Source organism: Petaurus breviceps, unplaced genomic scaffold (genome assembly GCF_028583685.1).
Source record: "Petaurus breviceps papuanus isolate PSGF00001 unplaced genomic scaffold, PetGlider_PUasm1.0 79, whole genome shotgun sequence".
In the NCBI taxonomy this organism is placed as follows: Eukaryota; Metazoa; Chordata; class Mammalia; order Diprotodontia; family Petauridae; genus Petaurus; species Petaurus breviceps.
In genome coordinates this window covers 15,126,457-15,142,246 of record NW_027186523.1, presented here as the reverse complement: position 1 = coordinate 15,142,246, position 15,790 = coordinate 15,126,457, and the positions used below count along the sequence as shown (strand labels likewise).

General features: G+C 35.6%; 1 protein-coding gene across 2 annotated transcripts in view; it reads right to left on the bottom strand.

Moving 5' to 3' along the window:
- Positions 1–4,547: 4,547 nt before the first annotated feature.
- Positions 4,548–15,790, bottom strand: part of CDC123 (cell division cycle 123) — a 116,527-nt gene continuing 105,284 nt past the window's right edge. For both annotated transcript variants that reach the window (XM_069106403.1, XM_069106404.1), the window contains 2 exons: positions 12,176–12,313; positions 4,548–11,639 (listed from right to left, as the gene is read on the bottom strand). In XM_069106403.1, coding sequence (XP_068962504.1) covers positions 11,613–11,639; positions 12,176–12,313 — 165 coding nt within the window. In that variant the 3' untranslated portion in view covers positions 4,548–11,612. The remainder of the gene's footprint in view (positions 11,640–12,175; positions 12,314–15,790) is intronic.

The window sequence follows — 15,790 nt, the reverse complement described above, 5'->3', positions numbered from 1 at the left end:
GTTGTTACATGCAACCAGGAAATAAGATATACAGGCAAGGGGGTATAGAAATCCATCTTACCCTACAAGAAAGTAAGGGGTAAGAGTGTAAGGCGGAGAATACAGGGGATATAAGAGAGGGCAGACTGGGGGAAGTGGTATTCAGTATGTATGCCATCTTAGGGTGGGGGTAGGGAAGAGATGGAGAGAAAATTTGTAACTCAAAATCTTATGGAAATGAATGTGGAAAACTAAAAATAAATAAATTCTGGTGGGGGGGAGAAAGAATGCAAGGGGTTGTCAAGTTCTTTCTTTATGATAAAAAATTGAAAAGTCTGTTGTAGGACAATGGTAAAGAGGTATGGATTCTTGTTCTGTACCACCCCCATTGTTTTTTTTTTAATTTGAGCTTAAAAAACACTAAGTAAAATTAGCATCCCCATATACATTCTAGAATAGGAAAAGATTATATATGAAACTGTGAATCACTATTACATAGAGCTTGCTTTTTTCTTTAGTATGTAACAAATTTCAACACATAACTCTCAAAGGTGTCCTGTTTGCCTGTGATTCCTTCTGGCCTTCCTGCTGTTATTTTTGTCCTCTTAGTTGTTTGTTTGTTTATTTTTTGCAGGGAAGGATATGCCAGAATCAACATCATTTTGTTCTTGGTGTTGATTACAAACTTAGAATGGGAGTACAAGCAACAATGATCTACCATGTAATTAAACCAAGGGATATTTACAGGAAAGTGACTATGGATCAGGTCTTTACCTTTCATTTTCTGCAACTCCATATCCAACCAGTTGACAACCTATCAATTCTACCTCTATTTCTCCTCTTGCATCTATCTCTTTTTCTCTACTCACATGACTATCATCCTAGTTAAGGCTTTCCTCACGTCTTGGCTACATTATTGTAAACAGTATCCTAATTATTAGTCTTCCTGTTTATAATCACTCCCCATCAATCTATCCTTCATACAACTGCCAAAATAATCTTAAAGCACAGGTCAGATCACAGGTCACTCCCCTACTCAAAAACTTCCAGTGTTTCCCTTAAGTCTCTAGGATAAAATATAAACTTCTCAGACTAGTACTTAGGACCTTTCACAATTCGACTCCAATATTCATTTTCAGGTTTATTTTACATTCTCATATTCTATATTCCAGCCAATCTGAACTACATATGTCCCAAAAAACCAACATTTCATGCCTGGACTCTAGAACAGGAGAGGATTATACGTGAAACTCCCATGTATTTGTGCAAAGGATCTCTATCCATATGTTGGAAGTGCTCTTTCCTTTTCAATTCAGCCTCTGAAAATCCTTCAAGGCTCAGCCCTGGTACCACCTCATTGTCAGGGCTGTCCTGAACCAGTACTTGTTCATATTCTTGCCTTCCTAAAATGACCTTATATTAACTGTCCATGAACATCATGCTTTTCATTTAAATATAAACTCTTAAGAGTGGGAACCATTTTGTTTCTGCCTTTGAATTCCTAGTGCCTTGCATATGATAGGCATGTATGTTGAACTGAACTATTGGAACTAGGGTACAAAACTGGGATCTACAAGAGATGAGAAAAGACAGAGAAACATGGACAATACCTTAGATTTACCATTAGAATCCATATTTATGCCAAATAGTAATCTCTTTTGGCTATTCTGTTGTGGATGTACCATAGATATGGAAGGTTGTTTGAACAAATCATAACCCCTTGAATATATACACAAGCCTGCAGCTTGCATTCTGATAATCATTTTATAGCCTGAAGCAGTCACCTAACATGGGCCCAATTAGATCATATCTAAAAAACAAGCCTCATACATTTCTTGACTTACAGCCACATTATAGAGTTTTGATCAAACTGACTTAGAATGATTAGGTAATTCAATCTTTGAGGCAGAAAAAAAAATTAACATTTGCCTAGCCAATTATTTCTAAATATCACTGGACTCCTAGGGCAAAGATGTCTCTTATTACCTGCCAATCACACTAGAGAAACAAATTTTCTAAGAGATAAAGAATCGTATCTATCTTTCCCCTACTAGCTGAAGAAATTATGTTTGCAAAACATCTTAGATAAGAAATATCACTGGATTTTTATGACACTACCGTTAAATTGCTCATCACTGAAAAAAAATTATGGGGTGACAAAATGTAGTACAATGGACAGAGCAGCAATGTCTTCTACTTTTTAAGATCCTATGATGAGGCCAACAGGCAATATTGTAGTGGATAGAAAGCCTCAGTCAGGAAAACCTGTGTTCAACACTGACACATACTGGCTGTGTGATCCTGGGCAAATTACTTAACCTCTCATTGTCCCCAGGAAACTAAGTCTATAAATTGCAAAGCAGTTTGCTGTTCTGTGACAGTAGAAGGAGTTTCCTCATTGGTGTTCCTTACACTAATAAAATCAAAGGTTCAGTGGCCAACTCAGGAATTTGTTTTGCTTAATTATATATGTTTGTAATGAGTTTTTCCTTTCTCACTGGGGGAGGTAGGATGCAAATTTTCACTGGAAAAAATTAAATTTAATTTAAAAAAACAGGTTCAGTTTTCATTCTGATTTAAAAAAAAATTTAATGTGATGGGCCAAGTACTTATTACTTACAGGAAAACTGCCATCCTGTCTGTGCAGGGCTGAAGGAACACAAATCTGCCTGAAGAGACAGATACATATAAATTCAAGGACAAACACATGACCTCTTTTCCTGCCTCAACTATCTCAACTTTTCTTATATTAACAGAAAAAAAAGTATGTATAGTTTACGGAGTATGCAGTAGTTCTGTGGAATTGTTCTGAACAGACTGGCAGAAGTAACTGGTTAGACAGGATTTAGCCAGGGCTTCTGAGCTGCCAAGTTTTCAGTCAAGAAAGCAGTGGGATGAAGTTTACACGGGAAATTCACTGATGGCTCTTTGATGTTTCAACTCACAATATAACAATAGCAGCTTAAAGTAATGGTTATGCACAGTTAAAAGATATATGATATAAAGTAATTATCCAATACTAATAGGGAATCCATGCAAAATGATATCAAAAGCCATTCCCCAATGGAAAAGTGGGTGGAGTATAGGAACAATTCTCAAAAAAAAAAAAATTGGAAACTATCAAACACATGAAATAATGTTCCAAATCACTTTGAGAAATGAACTTCAAAACAACTCTTGAGTTTTCACTTCACACAGCAAATTGGCAAAGATGAGTAAGTAAGTGTTGGAGAGGATGTAGCAAAACAGGTATTCTAATACACTGCAGGTGAAAGTTATTTGTAACTATATTAAAACATTACTAACCTGCCCACATTCTCTGGGCCAGAGATAGATAATACTGTGAGGTATATACCCCAAAAAGATCAAAGACAGAAAGAAAAAGATCTTTTATACACCAAAATATTCATAGCAGCATTTTGTGGTAATAGAAAATTGGAAACAAAGCAAGTGCTCATTAACTAAGAACTAGCTAAATAAATCATGGTACATGGATGTAATGGAATGGTACTGTACCATAGGAAATGATCATGAAAATTTTAGATAAGCATGGGAAGACATATGTATGGATTCATGATAAAGTTAAGTAGAATCAGGAGACCAATATATAGAACTATAGCAATGTAAATGAAAAGAACAACATGAAATCAAATGCTGCATAATTATTAGAGAAGTATGGGACTATGGATATAGAATATCTGTAGTTGGTTTTGCTTTTTAACCTTATAAGGAAAGATTTCTGGATTTGTTTTTTTTTTTAAGATATTCTAGTAGACAATTTTGTTTTAAATTGCATGTTCTAGATGAGTTTTAATTTCTTTTTTTACAGTAACATCATCATGGAACACATTATAACTTCTGAGGGTGACTTCTTCAAAGGCTATTATTCATCTGGACAAGTTCTAGAATGTTTGCTAGAACCCTTCAAAATGCATTATTTTATCTAGTTCTTTACTCTACAGCACACACAAAATATGGCTTTAAAAGGTGTAACTAAGAATAAGGAGCTCAGTTAGAAAAATCCTTGTACCAATGCAAATCAACAACTGTTCTATAATTCATGGTCCTAAAGAGTTGCCCAGGACATTGGTAACTTACTGGCAGTTAAGTGACTTGTCTAGGATGACATACCCTGTATGTGTCAGGGTCACTCAAACCATCATCTTGATTCTGAAGCACATGATGGCCCTTTATTCGCCATAGAAGGTCATCTCTCTTGATGATTCTAAATAAAAGAGCTTCATAGACAAGGTGGTAGTCTGACCCTTCTAGCACGTACAAGGTGTTAAATGAACACTACTGTTATAAATTATACCTTCACAAGACATATATTTATCAGATCCATCTAACTTTCTAGTCGAATGTCTACTCTAATCCTCTGCAAAAGGTACTGATTTAGCTATTTATTATATTACCCAGATTTTACACTTGTTTTTGACATATAGGTCATGAAAGGAAGCTAGACCTCAAATATTTCAAATACTGTCCAGAGTTTTAAAATGATAAAAAGAGGTGGGAGGGGAGTTGAATACTCCAAATGAAGTAAGTATTAAAAAACCCCCACAATATTCAATTCCAGTTCTTTAGTTTAATAGAAAGTCTATAAATATATGATCCCATAATCCCAGCTAAGATCCTTATACATTAAACAAATAAGTCCCAAATACAGAAGGAAAAAAAATCAAGTATTCAGACAACATATTTTAAGTGATATTGGTTCTCACGCTTGTTGACAAAAAGAGACATGGTAGTTTCTATACTATAATGAGACTAACAAAAGTTGGCAATCAGGGAAATCAAAAGTATTTGTAGCTCAAATACAATTAAATTTTTTGAAGAAAACAAATAACATTTATAGGAATATAGAGGAATGAGCCTCAATGTGACAAGCTATTTGTATCTCAGTAAAAACAAAAAAATCATTGTCCTAAACTCATGTTCATGGAACATAGAGACACGTTCATGTCCTAAATTCATGTTAATAGCTTCCATAGCCCACCAGACACAGGGGCCATGTTTTCACACTTCACTTCCATTATGCCTCCAAATACCAGTCCACATATATTCATTTCATTGATTGGACATATCTGAAAGTATTCTATGCTAGATTGAGTCAGATGATCTAGATTGGGTGGCTTCCTCTTCAAAAGAAATTGGGCAAATTACTTCATCTCTGTGTCCCTCAGTTTCCTCATTTGTAATGAGAGGGTTGGTCTAAATAACCTGTAAGGTCTCTTTTGGCTATAAATCTATATAACCGTTTTATTACAAGGGCTTTGTTTTCCTTTTCTTCTCAATGGGGAAAAGAAAGTGGGAAGGTAAGAAGGTGAATTTTCATTTATTTCATTGATTGAAAAAATTTTTAAAAATAAATCTCTATGCATCTTGCCCTCCTGGAAAGTCGGAAGGGGGAATGGGGGAGGACAGAGGAGAGAGTAGATTGGGGGAGGGGGTATTCAGTGGGATTGCTGTTTTGGGGTGGTAGGTAGGGGAAAGAGGGGAGAAAATCTGTAACTCAAAATCTTGTGGAAATGAATGATGTAAACTAAAAATAAACATAAAATTTAATTTTAAAAAAATGAAATAAATCTCTATGTTTCTATGACCTCGGGGTCAAGGTGGAGTTATGACCAGAACACTTCCACATGTGATGGGGGAAAAAATGAATCCTAGAATATCTTGTAATATAAAGTACACTGAACTTGGAGTGAGAGAGCTTGGGCTAGACACAAAAGGACCAAAAGTGTGACCTTAGGAAAGTCATTTTGTCTCTACTTTTGAGTTTTTTTAAAAATCTGAATGATGAAGAGGCTGGATTGGAAGACCTCTACAATCCCCTCTGGTGCTAACTCTAATGATCATACAAACTAGTCCCCTACAGTGCTATTTCTCTTTCCCAGTTTTACTGCTTCCTACATCTTTTAAGACTACAATGAGTGCAGATATACAAGCTGTTCATAATGATCTATAAAGTAAAATCAGCTTAAAATATTTAAATATAGTTAATGCTTCCAATTAAGTGGGGGAGGATATACTAGGTATTTCACAAAATGTTTAGAACAGATGCAATACCATCTTTGAGAAACCAGAGTATCATAACAATTACCAATCATAGCTTTATCACATCATCTTGTTTTGTGGAACATCTGCTATCTATCACACTTATTTGTATCATCAATCATGACATAAGCTACTTTTAGAATTAGTTAATATGTGAAAGCAGACAGGCATAATGGTGTGGATAGAGTGCTGGCCTCAGAGCAAAGACCACCTGTGTTAAGTTACATCTTTGATACACGTTGGTTGTGTAACACTGGTGAAGTCACTTAATGTCTCACTGTGCTCTAAACAATTCTCTTGATTCTTAAGTTGCTGAAGTGCCAACCTGCCCTGTCAAAGGGAATTCTCAGCTAAAAATTCACTATATCAGTGAAATTATAGGTCCAGTCTCTATCCCCATCCCTGATATGTGAAACACTAAGTATGAAAGGTATTTGAACAAACATCTAATTGGTATTTGTTGACTATGCAACTATACAGTACCTACAGAAGGTAACAGTCCTAAACAGGAGAGATAGCAAAGAGAGGGAACGAATAAAATAATGTGAGTACTAGTTCCAAAAGTTGCAAATTAGCAGCTAAAACAATTACCATTTTGCCTAAGATAACAAGTTTGTCAGTCAGATCAAAGAGTGAGCCCATCTTTACCAATGGTACTTTGGCTAATCATTTTAGCTTTATTCTATGGAATGTGACTTTCTCAGACTTAATTTTCTATCTTCAAGGTCTTTGGAGATTTTGCTCAACTTAAGGCCCATCTGGGACTATACCCTGTCCTGCATGAATAACAGATGATACACCTGTTTTGATCTTTCAGTACTTTTGTGAGAAAATTTTTCATGTAATATTATTACACCGGGTTATCTATTTACATTAAGATTTAAACTAGATAACCTCTCAAATTCCTTCCAACTCTAAAATTCTATTTTAATAGTTTAATGGAAAACAGTCTAATGCAATGATTAGCTTAAAGCATTGCCTTTAACATACTTGTTAGAAATTGCTGCCATGACCCTTTTAACTATTTCTCTTTAGTTATTATTTCTGCTGATTATATTAGACATCTTGATAATCTGCACATATAATGAATAACCATGTATTGTGTGACTTATGGGGTTACTTAGTTCAAATTAAAAATGTATATACCTATATGTAGAGCCTATATCAAATTAAACTCCATCTTGGGGTAGAGAGAGGGGAGAGATGGGGAGAAAATATGGAACTCACAATCTTATGGAAATGAATGTTGAAAAATAAAAATAAATCTATAATACCTTCAAACTGAGACCCACCTATAAACAAAGTGATAGTGGACAAGTATTTAGATAATCTTGCCTCTACATACAATGCTTTAGAGATACAAATCCTTTATGAAAATGTGACATCAATAATCATATTTTTTTTTCTTTTTGGAGGGCAATTGGGGTTAAGTGACTTGCCCAATGTCACATGGCTAGTAACTGTGAAATGTCTGAATCCGGATTTGAACTCAGGTCCTCCTGACTCCAGGGCCGGTTCTCTATTCACTGTGCCACCTAGCCGCCCTGATAATCATATCTCTTAAAATGTAAACTATTAGTTCCACTTTTAAATTAAACAACGTTCAAGGACAGCTCAAAGGTCAAAAGCTACATATTTGTGCTGGAACATGTGCCCATCTGACTAAAGTTGAGGGTAAATTTCAGAAACTAGGATTTAGAGCTACAAGTGGTCTTAGATATCATCAGGTCCAGCCCTTAGTCATTTTACAGATGGGGAAACTGGGACCTCAAGAGGCCTAATGACCTGTCCAAGGCACCACAGAATCATAGCAGGGCTAGGAATCCATCCCAAATCTGTGGTTCAAAATGCAGTCTTCTTTATACTTACACCACACTGACTCTAGAATAGATGAGAGTATAAGAACGGGCACATCTTTTTCATTATTTCTTTGAAAAGAATGTGTCCCTTTAAAACATTTTTGAAAAAGCACATATTTATTCATAATAATAAATTTAGATGCTATTTGAAATGTGTATGCAAATAACATTTGTTCTTTTCTAAAGGCACACTATAAGGTTTTATAATTTAAAAAAAAAAACTTTACCAGACTCCCATGAGGTCTTACATTAGGTAAACAAACCCAAGACATAGAAATATGTCTCTAATAAGAATTGATGCTTTTACCAAAAATAAAATCAAAACAGAAACCCATCTTGCATACTATCAACTGCACGATTCAACACTTTATTCCAATGTCTGATAAGGACACAGCTGCAGTGGCATCTCCTCAAAATTATAAGATTATGGGGGCAAGAAGAGGTTTGAATCATAAACATAATTTAAGAAAAATCCCAGAGCATCACAAAGAAATACGGGATGATGTTACTTAAATGATAAAAAGTATAATCTAAAAATCTATGCAGCCTTGGGTTGTAGCTGCTCAGACTGATAGAATATTATAATCAGAAGCGATTAAAGGTCATCTAGAATTCTCTGATTTTACAGATGAAGAAACTGAGGTCCAAAGAGGTTAAATGACTTGTCCAAGGTGACTCATCACGCTTCAAAGCCAGGATTCAAATCCAAGTCCCCTGACTTCAAATCCAGCATTCTCCCTACTGTGGGGCTGCACAGGCCATATCATCTGAGGGCAAAGGGAGATGGGTCCCCTCCAATCAGGTGTTAAAAAAAAAATCATAGGTTGATATTTTTATGATGTATCTATGGGTGTATGTTTGTCCCTATGTTCACAATTAGGGATTGGGGATGGCTATAGGTCAGTCAGTCCCTAGAGGCTACAGGGCTGAGTCAAATTATATTGTTTTCCATATGTTTATCCTGGTGAAATGGGGTTCAAATGGATACCCCAGTTGACTTTGAATAGGAAGAAACATCACACAAAGGCAACCTTGGGGGAAGAGGCAGAGAAGGTGGATTTGAAAGGGGTGGGAGGGGAAGGAGAAAGGCAGGGGCAAGAGAGACAGAAACAGTTTCTCTTTCCTGACAAAAACTTATTTCAATTTGTCCTTGTGAGAATTCTTTTCCTCCTCAAAGTCAACTAGGGTGTCCATTTGAGTCAATTTTGACCTGAATAAATGCATGAGACACATTATGATTTGTCCCAACTCCAAACCCTGAGGATGGACTTACCTAGAGTTGTCCCCAAATATCTAACTGCGGACTTTTGTTATTTTTATTTTTCCGCAGGAAAAACCAGATACCCCACAGAGCATGTGGCTACAATAGCCTCTTGTCCTCCGGGTGGTTCCCAGCGATGAAGCCAACCCTGGAATATCCAAGGGCCACCAGACTCAGTAAATAAAGAGGCTTGTCATAGCAGGAGCCTGCTGGAGTTGTTGTGTTAAAGGACAAAATATTTTATTTATTCTCGGGTCAATTTTCCCCTTAATATACAGCTATTTGAAAATAGCTGCCTAGTAGTGAAAAGAGCCCTTCAGTCAGAAGCCCTAGATTCTAGTCTAAGCTCTGTCTCCATTTAATTTTGTGACGTTGGACAAGTCACTTCCCACTCTGGTTCTCAGCTGTCCACACTTTATGAAAAGTCCCCTATAAAATTAGGGGACCAAAGAGGTTGTTTGTTAAGGCGTCTTCCAGCACTAACATTCAATGAATCTATAAGACTATGTTCTGTTTGAAAATTACATTGGAGAACTGTTCGAAATTAAATTGTTAAATATTATGAAATGCTAGGTATAATAGATAAGACAGTTTGTTCAGAATGACTATGCTTCTTTCCTTTAATAAAGTCTTCCTTTGCTGCTTTCTCTAGGGGAGGGATGACCCTAGATTTTTTGAACTATACCAGCAATACAAGCTCTGGCAGACCCTCCCCAGAAGCTCAAGGACAGCCCCCATAATGGGCTCTGTATCAGCCATCCAAGGACCAGCAGCTCAGCCAAGTGGAGAGAGGCTCATTTCTGGAAAGCTGACCACCAGATTGGAAGATGGTAAGGTTTTTGGTTACAACAACTCCTAAGATTTGAAGGGGTTTCTATCTGTATCACTAGAAGAAGTATACACATCCTGGAGCTTTCAGACTACTATGGGATGACTTTGACACTGAGGGATACTGTCTCAGAGATCATAAAAGCATCTGTCTGTTCTTACTAGGATCTTTTGATCCTTTTAACCCAACCTCATAGTTGGAGATTTTCGGCATGAAGAAACAAAATCTTCACTTACTTGTAAAAGGAATAAAAACAGTACAAATTTGTCAGAGGAACAAGAATTCAGTACTAACCCTTATTCACAAGATAGTTTGGACCTGTGCACATCAAACTTCTCATTCTTTGAGTTAATGTAGCCTTGAACAAAGGAGAACACCTAGTATGTTCTTTCACTTACCAATCAACATGTAGTGGTTACTAAAGACTGACAGAGGCAACAACCTGAGAGAGTGATAATGGCTCACAGAATAAAAGCAAAATAGAGGGCAAAATGATCTGGAATGAGCAAATAAGAATGATGCCTCTGACCACGCAGTCTTCATTTGCCAGGAATAAGGGTGTGTGCGCTGTACATAAAGAGGGGATAAAGGGGCCTGGAATTTCAGTGATTATATACTAGTTATGGCAACTCCCTCTACCAATGTGGGCCAGTTACTTCACTGAACCTAACAGTCCTAGACAGTTGTCTAGAGCACTAAGGGCGAGACTCTTTGACGAGGGTCACAGAGTCAGTCGGTATATGTATGTGCTGGGGCTTGAGGAGGGAATGTCACCATTCACTTTTTTCCTCTGTCTACCCTCTCCACCTCCATTACTTATATTTTTTTTACAAGTTAAGTATAAGATGTGCTGCTCTGCAAACACAGGAAGCACTCAGTCTGATGGGCTTTCGCTTGTAGCAGTCAGGACAATGGAGCTCTAAAATAAGAAACCTCAGTTCCCAAAGTACCAAATATACTCTCAGACAAGAGTTTATACACTAGGAGAATTGACATCACATAATTCTTAAAAGAAAATTAAGGGGATATCTTCCCCAAATTACAGTTAACTTTACATTATAATTCGATTATACTATATTAATAGGAAGATGAAAAAGTAAGAATCTGATGAAACTGGGAACTTTCTGTTAGATCCAAAAAACTGAAGATCAAGTTGATACAAAGATTATAAGAAACTCTTTAAAGCTTTTAAAAAAGAAAGTAAGCAGGAAAGAAAGCCCATAGCAACCTGGGGTTATTTCCAAAAGGAAAGGCTAATTAGTCTAAATTCAATATTGCATAACAACACAAGTTTATCCACCTACCTATTGGGCACAGAGCTACTGCAGCAAGAAGCTTAGCTTAATTTGGCTTGACAGGCTGAGTCAAAAGACCAATTAGACCATACAAAATGCTTCATATCACTAGAACAAAATGGTTTCCTATGTTGAAGATCTCTATTTATTATGCTGTTTTTACATGGTAACAAAGTCTCTCCATTTTTTTCTAGCTGAATATACATGAATACAAAAAGCAATTGATTTTTTTTTCTTTAGGTTAGTAGGAAGTTATGGTCTATAGGCAGCCTTGGGAAGTAGTCTCCATGCTTTCCTCTTTACTTAAGCCTTCAACCCTATGGCTCTTCTCAGTCGTCTTCTTGTTGATTTCTTTTCTGTCGAAGGAAACATATAATAAATAAAAATAAAAATCAAATAATACATTAAAAAACACATTTTAATGAGGATATTTATGACATTCAGTTAACTCTTTCTGCAAAATGAACACACTCTTTCCCGAGGCTTTGGCTTTATAAATAGTTACAAATTATCACGGAAAACACGGTGCTATCTTATTGCTTTGGTTCCTGAATACTTCCATACTTCATTTCTCAGATATAAAAAATGCCCTTCAGTAACGATAACAGGAATATAGAATTACTGGCATCCTAACAGATTAGAATTTACTTGTATATTGTATATTGGCTTGTATATGCAGTACAAGTATTGGGAAAAATTGTTTTAAGAGCAGTCAAACATCTACAGAAGGATGGAATGAAAGAAACAATTAACATTCATTAGATGACTTCTCCCTTCAACTGACAGGGAAGAGAAAGCTTGTTTCTATTTGCTCAGCATTAAACTATGAATCATAAAATTTATTAAATCTATGGCATTAGATACAAAAATTATCTGCTAAAAATCTGTTTACCAGTTTTAGAAAGTCTATTAGTTTATGAGCATCTTCACCAGTGGAGAGATCTACAAAATCTTTAGGTAGCCGGTAACTCAGGTAGGGACTTGGTTGTACTGTAACTTCACTGTTTGTGCAACGAAAGGCTGGAGAATCCTTCAAAAAGAAAAGATTATACAAATATTGCAAATTCAATTACGAGATCATGACCCTATTTTTATTGTTCACAGTTCATTCATTTCACCAAAAAAACAGTCCAAGACAAAAAACAAATTTAACTTTTCCATCCCCTTTTCTTTCAGTGGTACCACCTTTATTCCAGCCTCCTAGGCTAGTAATTTTGTTAATCATTTTATGTTTAGCCTTCTTATTTGTCCCCTTATCTTTAGTATGTCACATTAAAAGCAAGAGGAAATCAGATTCTGAAAAGAAAAGGATTCCAAGATGAACCTTCTCTACTGAAAAGTAACAGTAGCAATTACCTTATTTGATTAACATTGATAACATTTATATAGCATCATGGGTTTCACAAATCACTTTACATGTATTATCTCATTTAATCCCTTGCAACAACCCTGTGACGTAGGTACAATTATACCCCCCATTTTACAGGTGAAAAAAGTGAAGCTGAGAAAAGTTATGGGATGTGCCTAAGGTGACAGATATTAAGTATCTGAGTCAGAATTTCAATTCAGTTCTTCCTGACTCTACTATGTCACCTCTCTGCCTGGGAAGAGGAAACCAATGCCTGGAAAGTAGGAATAACTTGCCTAAGATCACATGGCAAATATATGGCAAAGCCAAAACAGAATCTAAGTCTCATCACTCCCAGTCAAATGTTTTACATTGTACCACATTGCCTTCTTATATATACCATATATCTATATGTATACACACATATACCATAAAAATTATATATGTGTGTGAATGTGTGTGTACAGACACACACACACACACACACACACACACACACACACACACACACCATATATGCCAGTATCCTCTGAGAGAGCAGGGAATGTGGTTGGGATACAAAGAAGGGAGTTAACAACATGGACAAATAAGTGATGTATTAAGAGAACATGTATAAGGTAAATTGTGTTGCTATCCACTCAGTACTATCCTTGAAATGTGAAAATTATATCATTATTTTTCCAGTAGTTATGATGGATTTGGGCTAATCCAAATATATCCTCCTTCTAAATATCTCTTAGAACCAACTGTGATATGCTCTCAAGGGAGAGAAGTAAAATAAAAGTAAGTGCAGTGGAATGGCCCGCACGGGGGATGTTCTATCAAAGTAACCAAACATATCAAATCAACTCTCTATGCTATTACCATTAGTATATCAGCTCAAATTCATTTACCTTAAAAATATATGAGAGGAAACATACCTCCAAAAAGAAGAAAAGCTGATAAATATCACATAAAAATAGGGTACAAACAGTTTTCTTAGGAAAGCACATTTGTTTATTTGTAATAGATTTTGTATTTCTTGCCTTCTCAATGGGTAGGGAAAGACATTGGGGGATGGAAAGAATTTAGAACTGAAAATAAAATTGAGTAATAAAAATAGAGCTTTTGTACATATAAGTATAGGACTTAAATAAGGGAGATAATAGTTGCTTTTCAAAATTCAAAATTACAAAGAATTTGTCATATTTTCTATTTGTTATATTTATTGTTACAAAAGAAATATATGTTTCATAATAACACTTGACACTAAGTATAATTCACATAACAACTATATTTCTTTCCTAAACTCAAATCTTCACTGTAAAATTATTTTGATAAAAGAACAAGTGTTAAAAGAACTTCTGGCCTATTTACTGACCTTTGGATAAGGCTTTTGGCCTTGAGTTATAAAGTTTATATGAAACTGTGGATAAGATGGAAAATATATATAAGTAAGAACCTTTAAAAACATTAGCAAGAACTTCTTATTTAATTCAATATTTAATCTGTGATCCTCTATCAAAGGGAAGGTCAAGACTTACTATGAAAATATTTTACCAAAACCAAGGTATTCTTGGTTTTTCTGTTTGTTTTAAGAATCTCCAGATTCCAATTGAGTCATATTAACAATAGGAACTGAACTTCCAAAATTAACTTTAGAAGTACATTGATACAGATGAGCCAAGGCATTCTGGGTATGTATGAGGGAAGAACCCATGCAAAGATATGGAGACATCAGATGGAGTGCTAGGTCTGAGCAATAAGAAGGGACCATCCTCTGGCTAGACTGTGTAGAAAGCTTGGAAAGGTAGGTAGAAAGGGCCAGGTTAGGAAGGCTTTAAATGCTAAAAAAGAAGAGATATTAGGAAGGTAAAAATTACAATATTTGGTAATTGACTGGATATGTATGTGAGGGATGTAGTAAGTGAGTAAGGGAGTAGTAAGGGAGTCATAGCACCTAAAAATTTTAAATAGGAAAGATTCAGAAAAATTTGGGAAGAACTGGTGTATAATGAAATTAGCAGGAGTTCAACTGCCAAAATGACTATAATAATGTTAAAAGAAAACAGCTTTGAAAGACCCCAGAACTCCAAATGTAGTAAATGAGTAAGGAAGAGCGAGGAATGAGGATGATGCTGAGTTTGAGAACCTGGGTTCCAGTTTTGTTTCAGACAGATCAGTTGTATCACCACAGGCAAGTATCTCTCTAAGACTAAGTAGTCACAAACAAGTATCCCACTGGACTAAAAGGAGTTCCTACATCAGAAATTCTCTATACTGAACGCATTATAGGCCTGGACCTTAACAGCCAAGTGGCTGAAGGATATGAATAGGTAGTTTTCAATGTAAACCTATCAGTATATGAAATATAAAAGAATGCTCAAAAACACATTATTAAAAAATAAAAATTAAAACAACTCAAGGTTCTATCTCAGACCTACAAAATTGGTAGATGAAAAAGACGAAAATGGCAATTGTCAGAGGGTTTATGAGAGGAAAGGTACACTAATGCACTGCTGGTCAAGCTGTGAATTAGTCTAGCCATTATAGAAAACAATCTGGAATTATATCCCCAAAACACTAAATTGTATACTAGCCTTTGGCCCCATGATGCCACCAACGAATATATTACTTCCAAAAGGTCAAAGACAAAACAAAGGATGTATATGTACAAAATATTTATAGTAACCTTTTTTGTTAGAAGAAAGTACTGGAAACAAAGGGGTTGCCCATCAACTGGGGAATGGCTAAAACAAATTATGGATATGAATGTAAAAGAAAATCATAGCACCTAAAAATTTTAAATAGGAAAGATTCAGAAAAATTTGGGAAGAATTGGTATATAATGAAATTAGCAGGAGTTCAACTGCCAAAATGACTATAATAATGTTAAAAGAAAACAGCTTTGAAAGACCCCAGAACTCCAATCAACTCAATAAACAATCCATTACTTCAAAAGACTAATAGTGAAAAAAGTCCCCCACTTCCTAACAGACCAAAGGTATGGAATGAGACACATTTTCTAACACAACCAATGTGCTGATTTGTTTGACTATAATAATATTTGTTGCAAAGGGGAGCTTCTATCTTGGGGAGAAAGAGGATGAGTTAGTGAGTAGTGAGAGACATATTAAAAAAAACAATAAAGCATTAAAAATATATACACAGAAAGAAAGT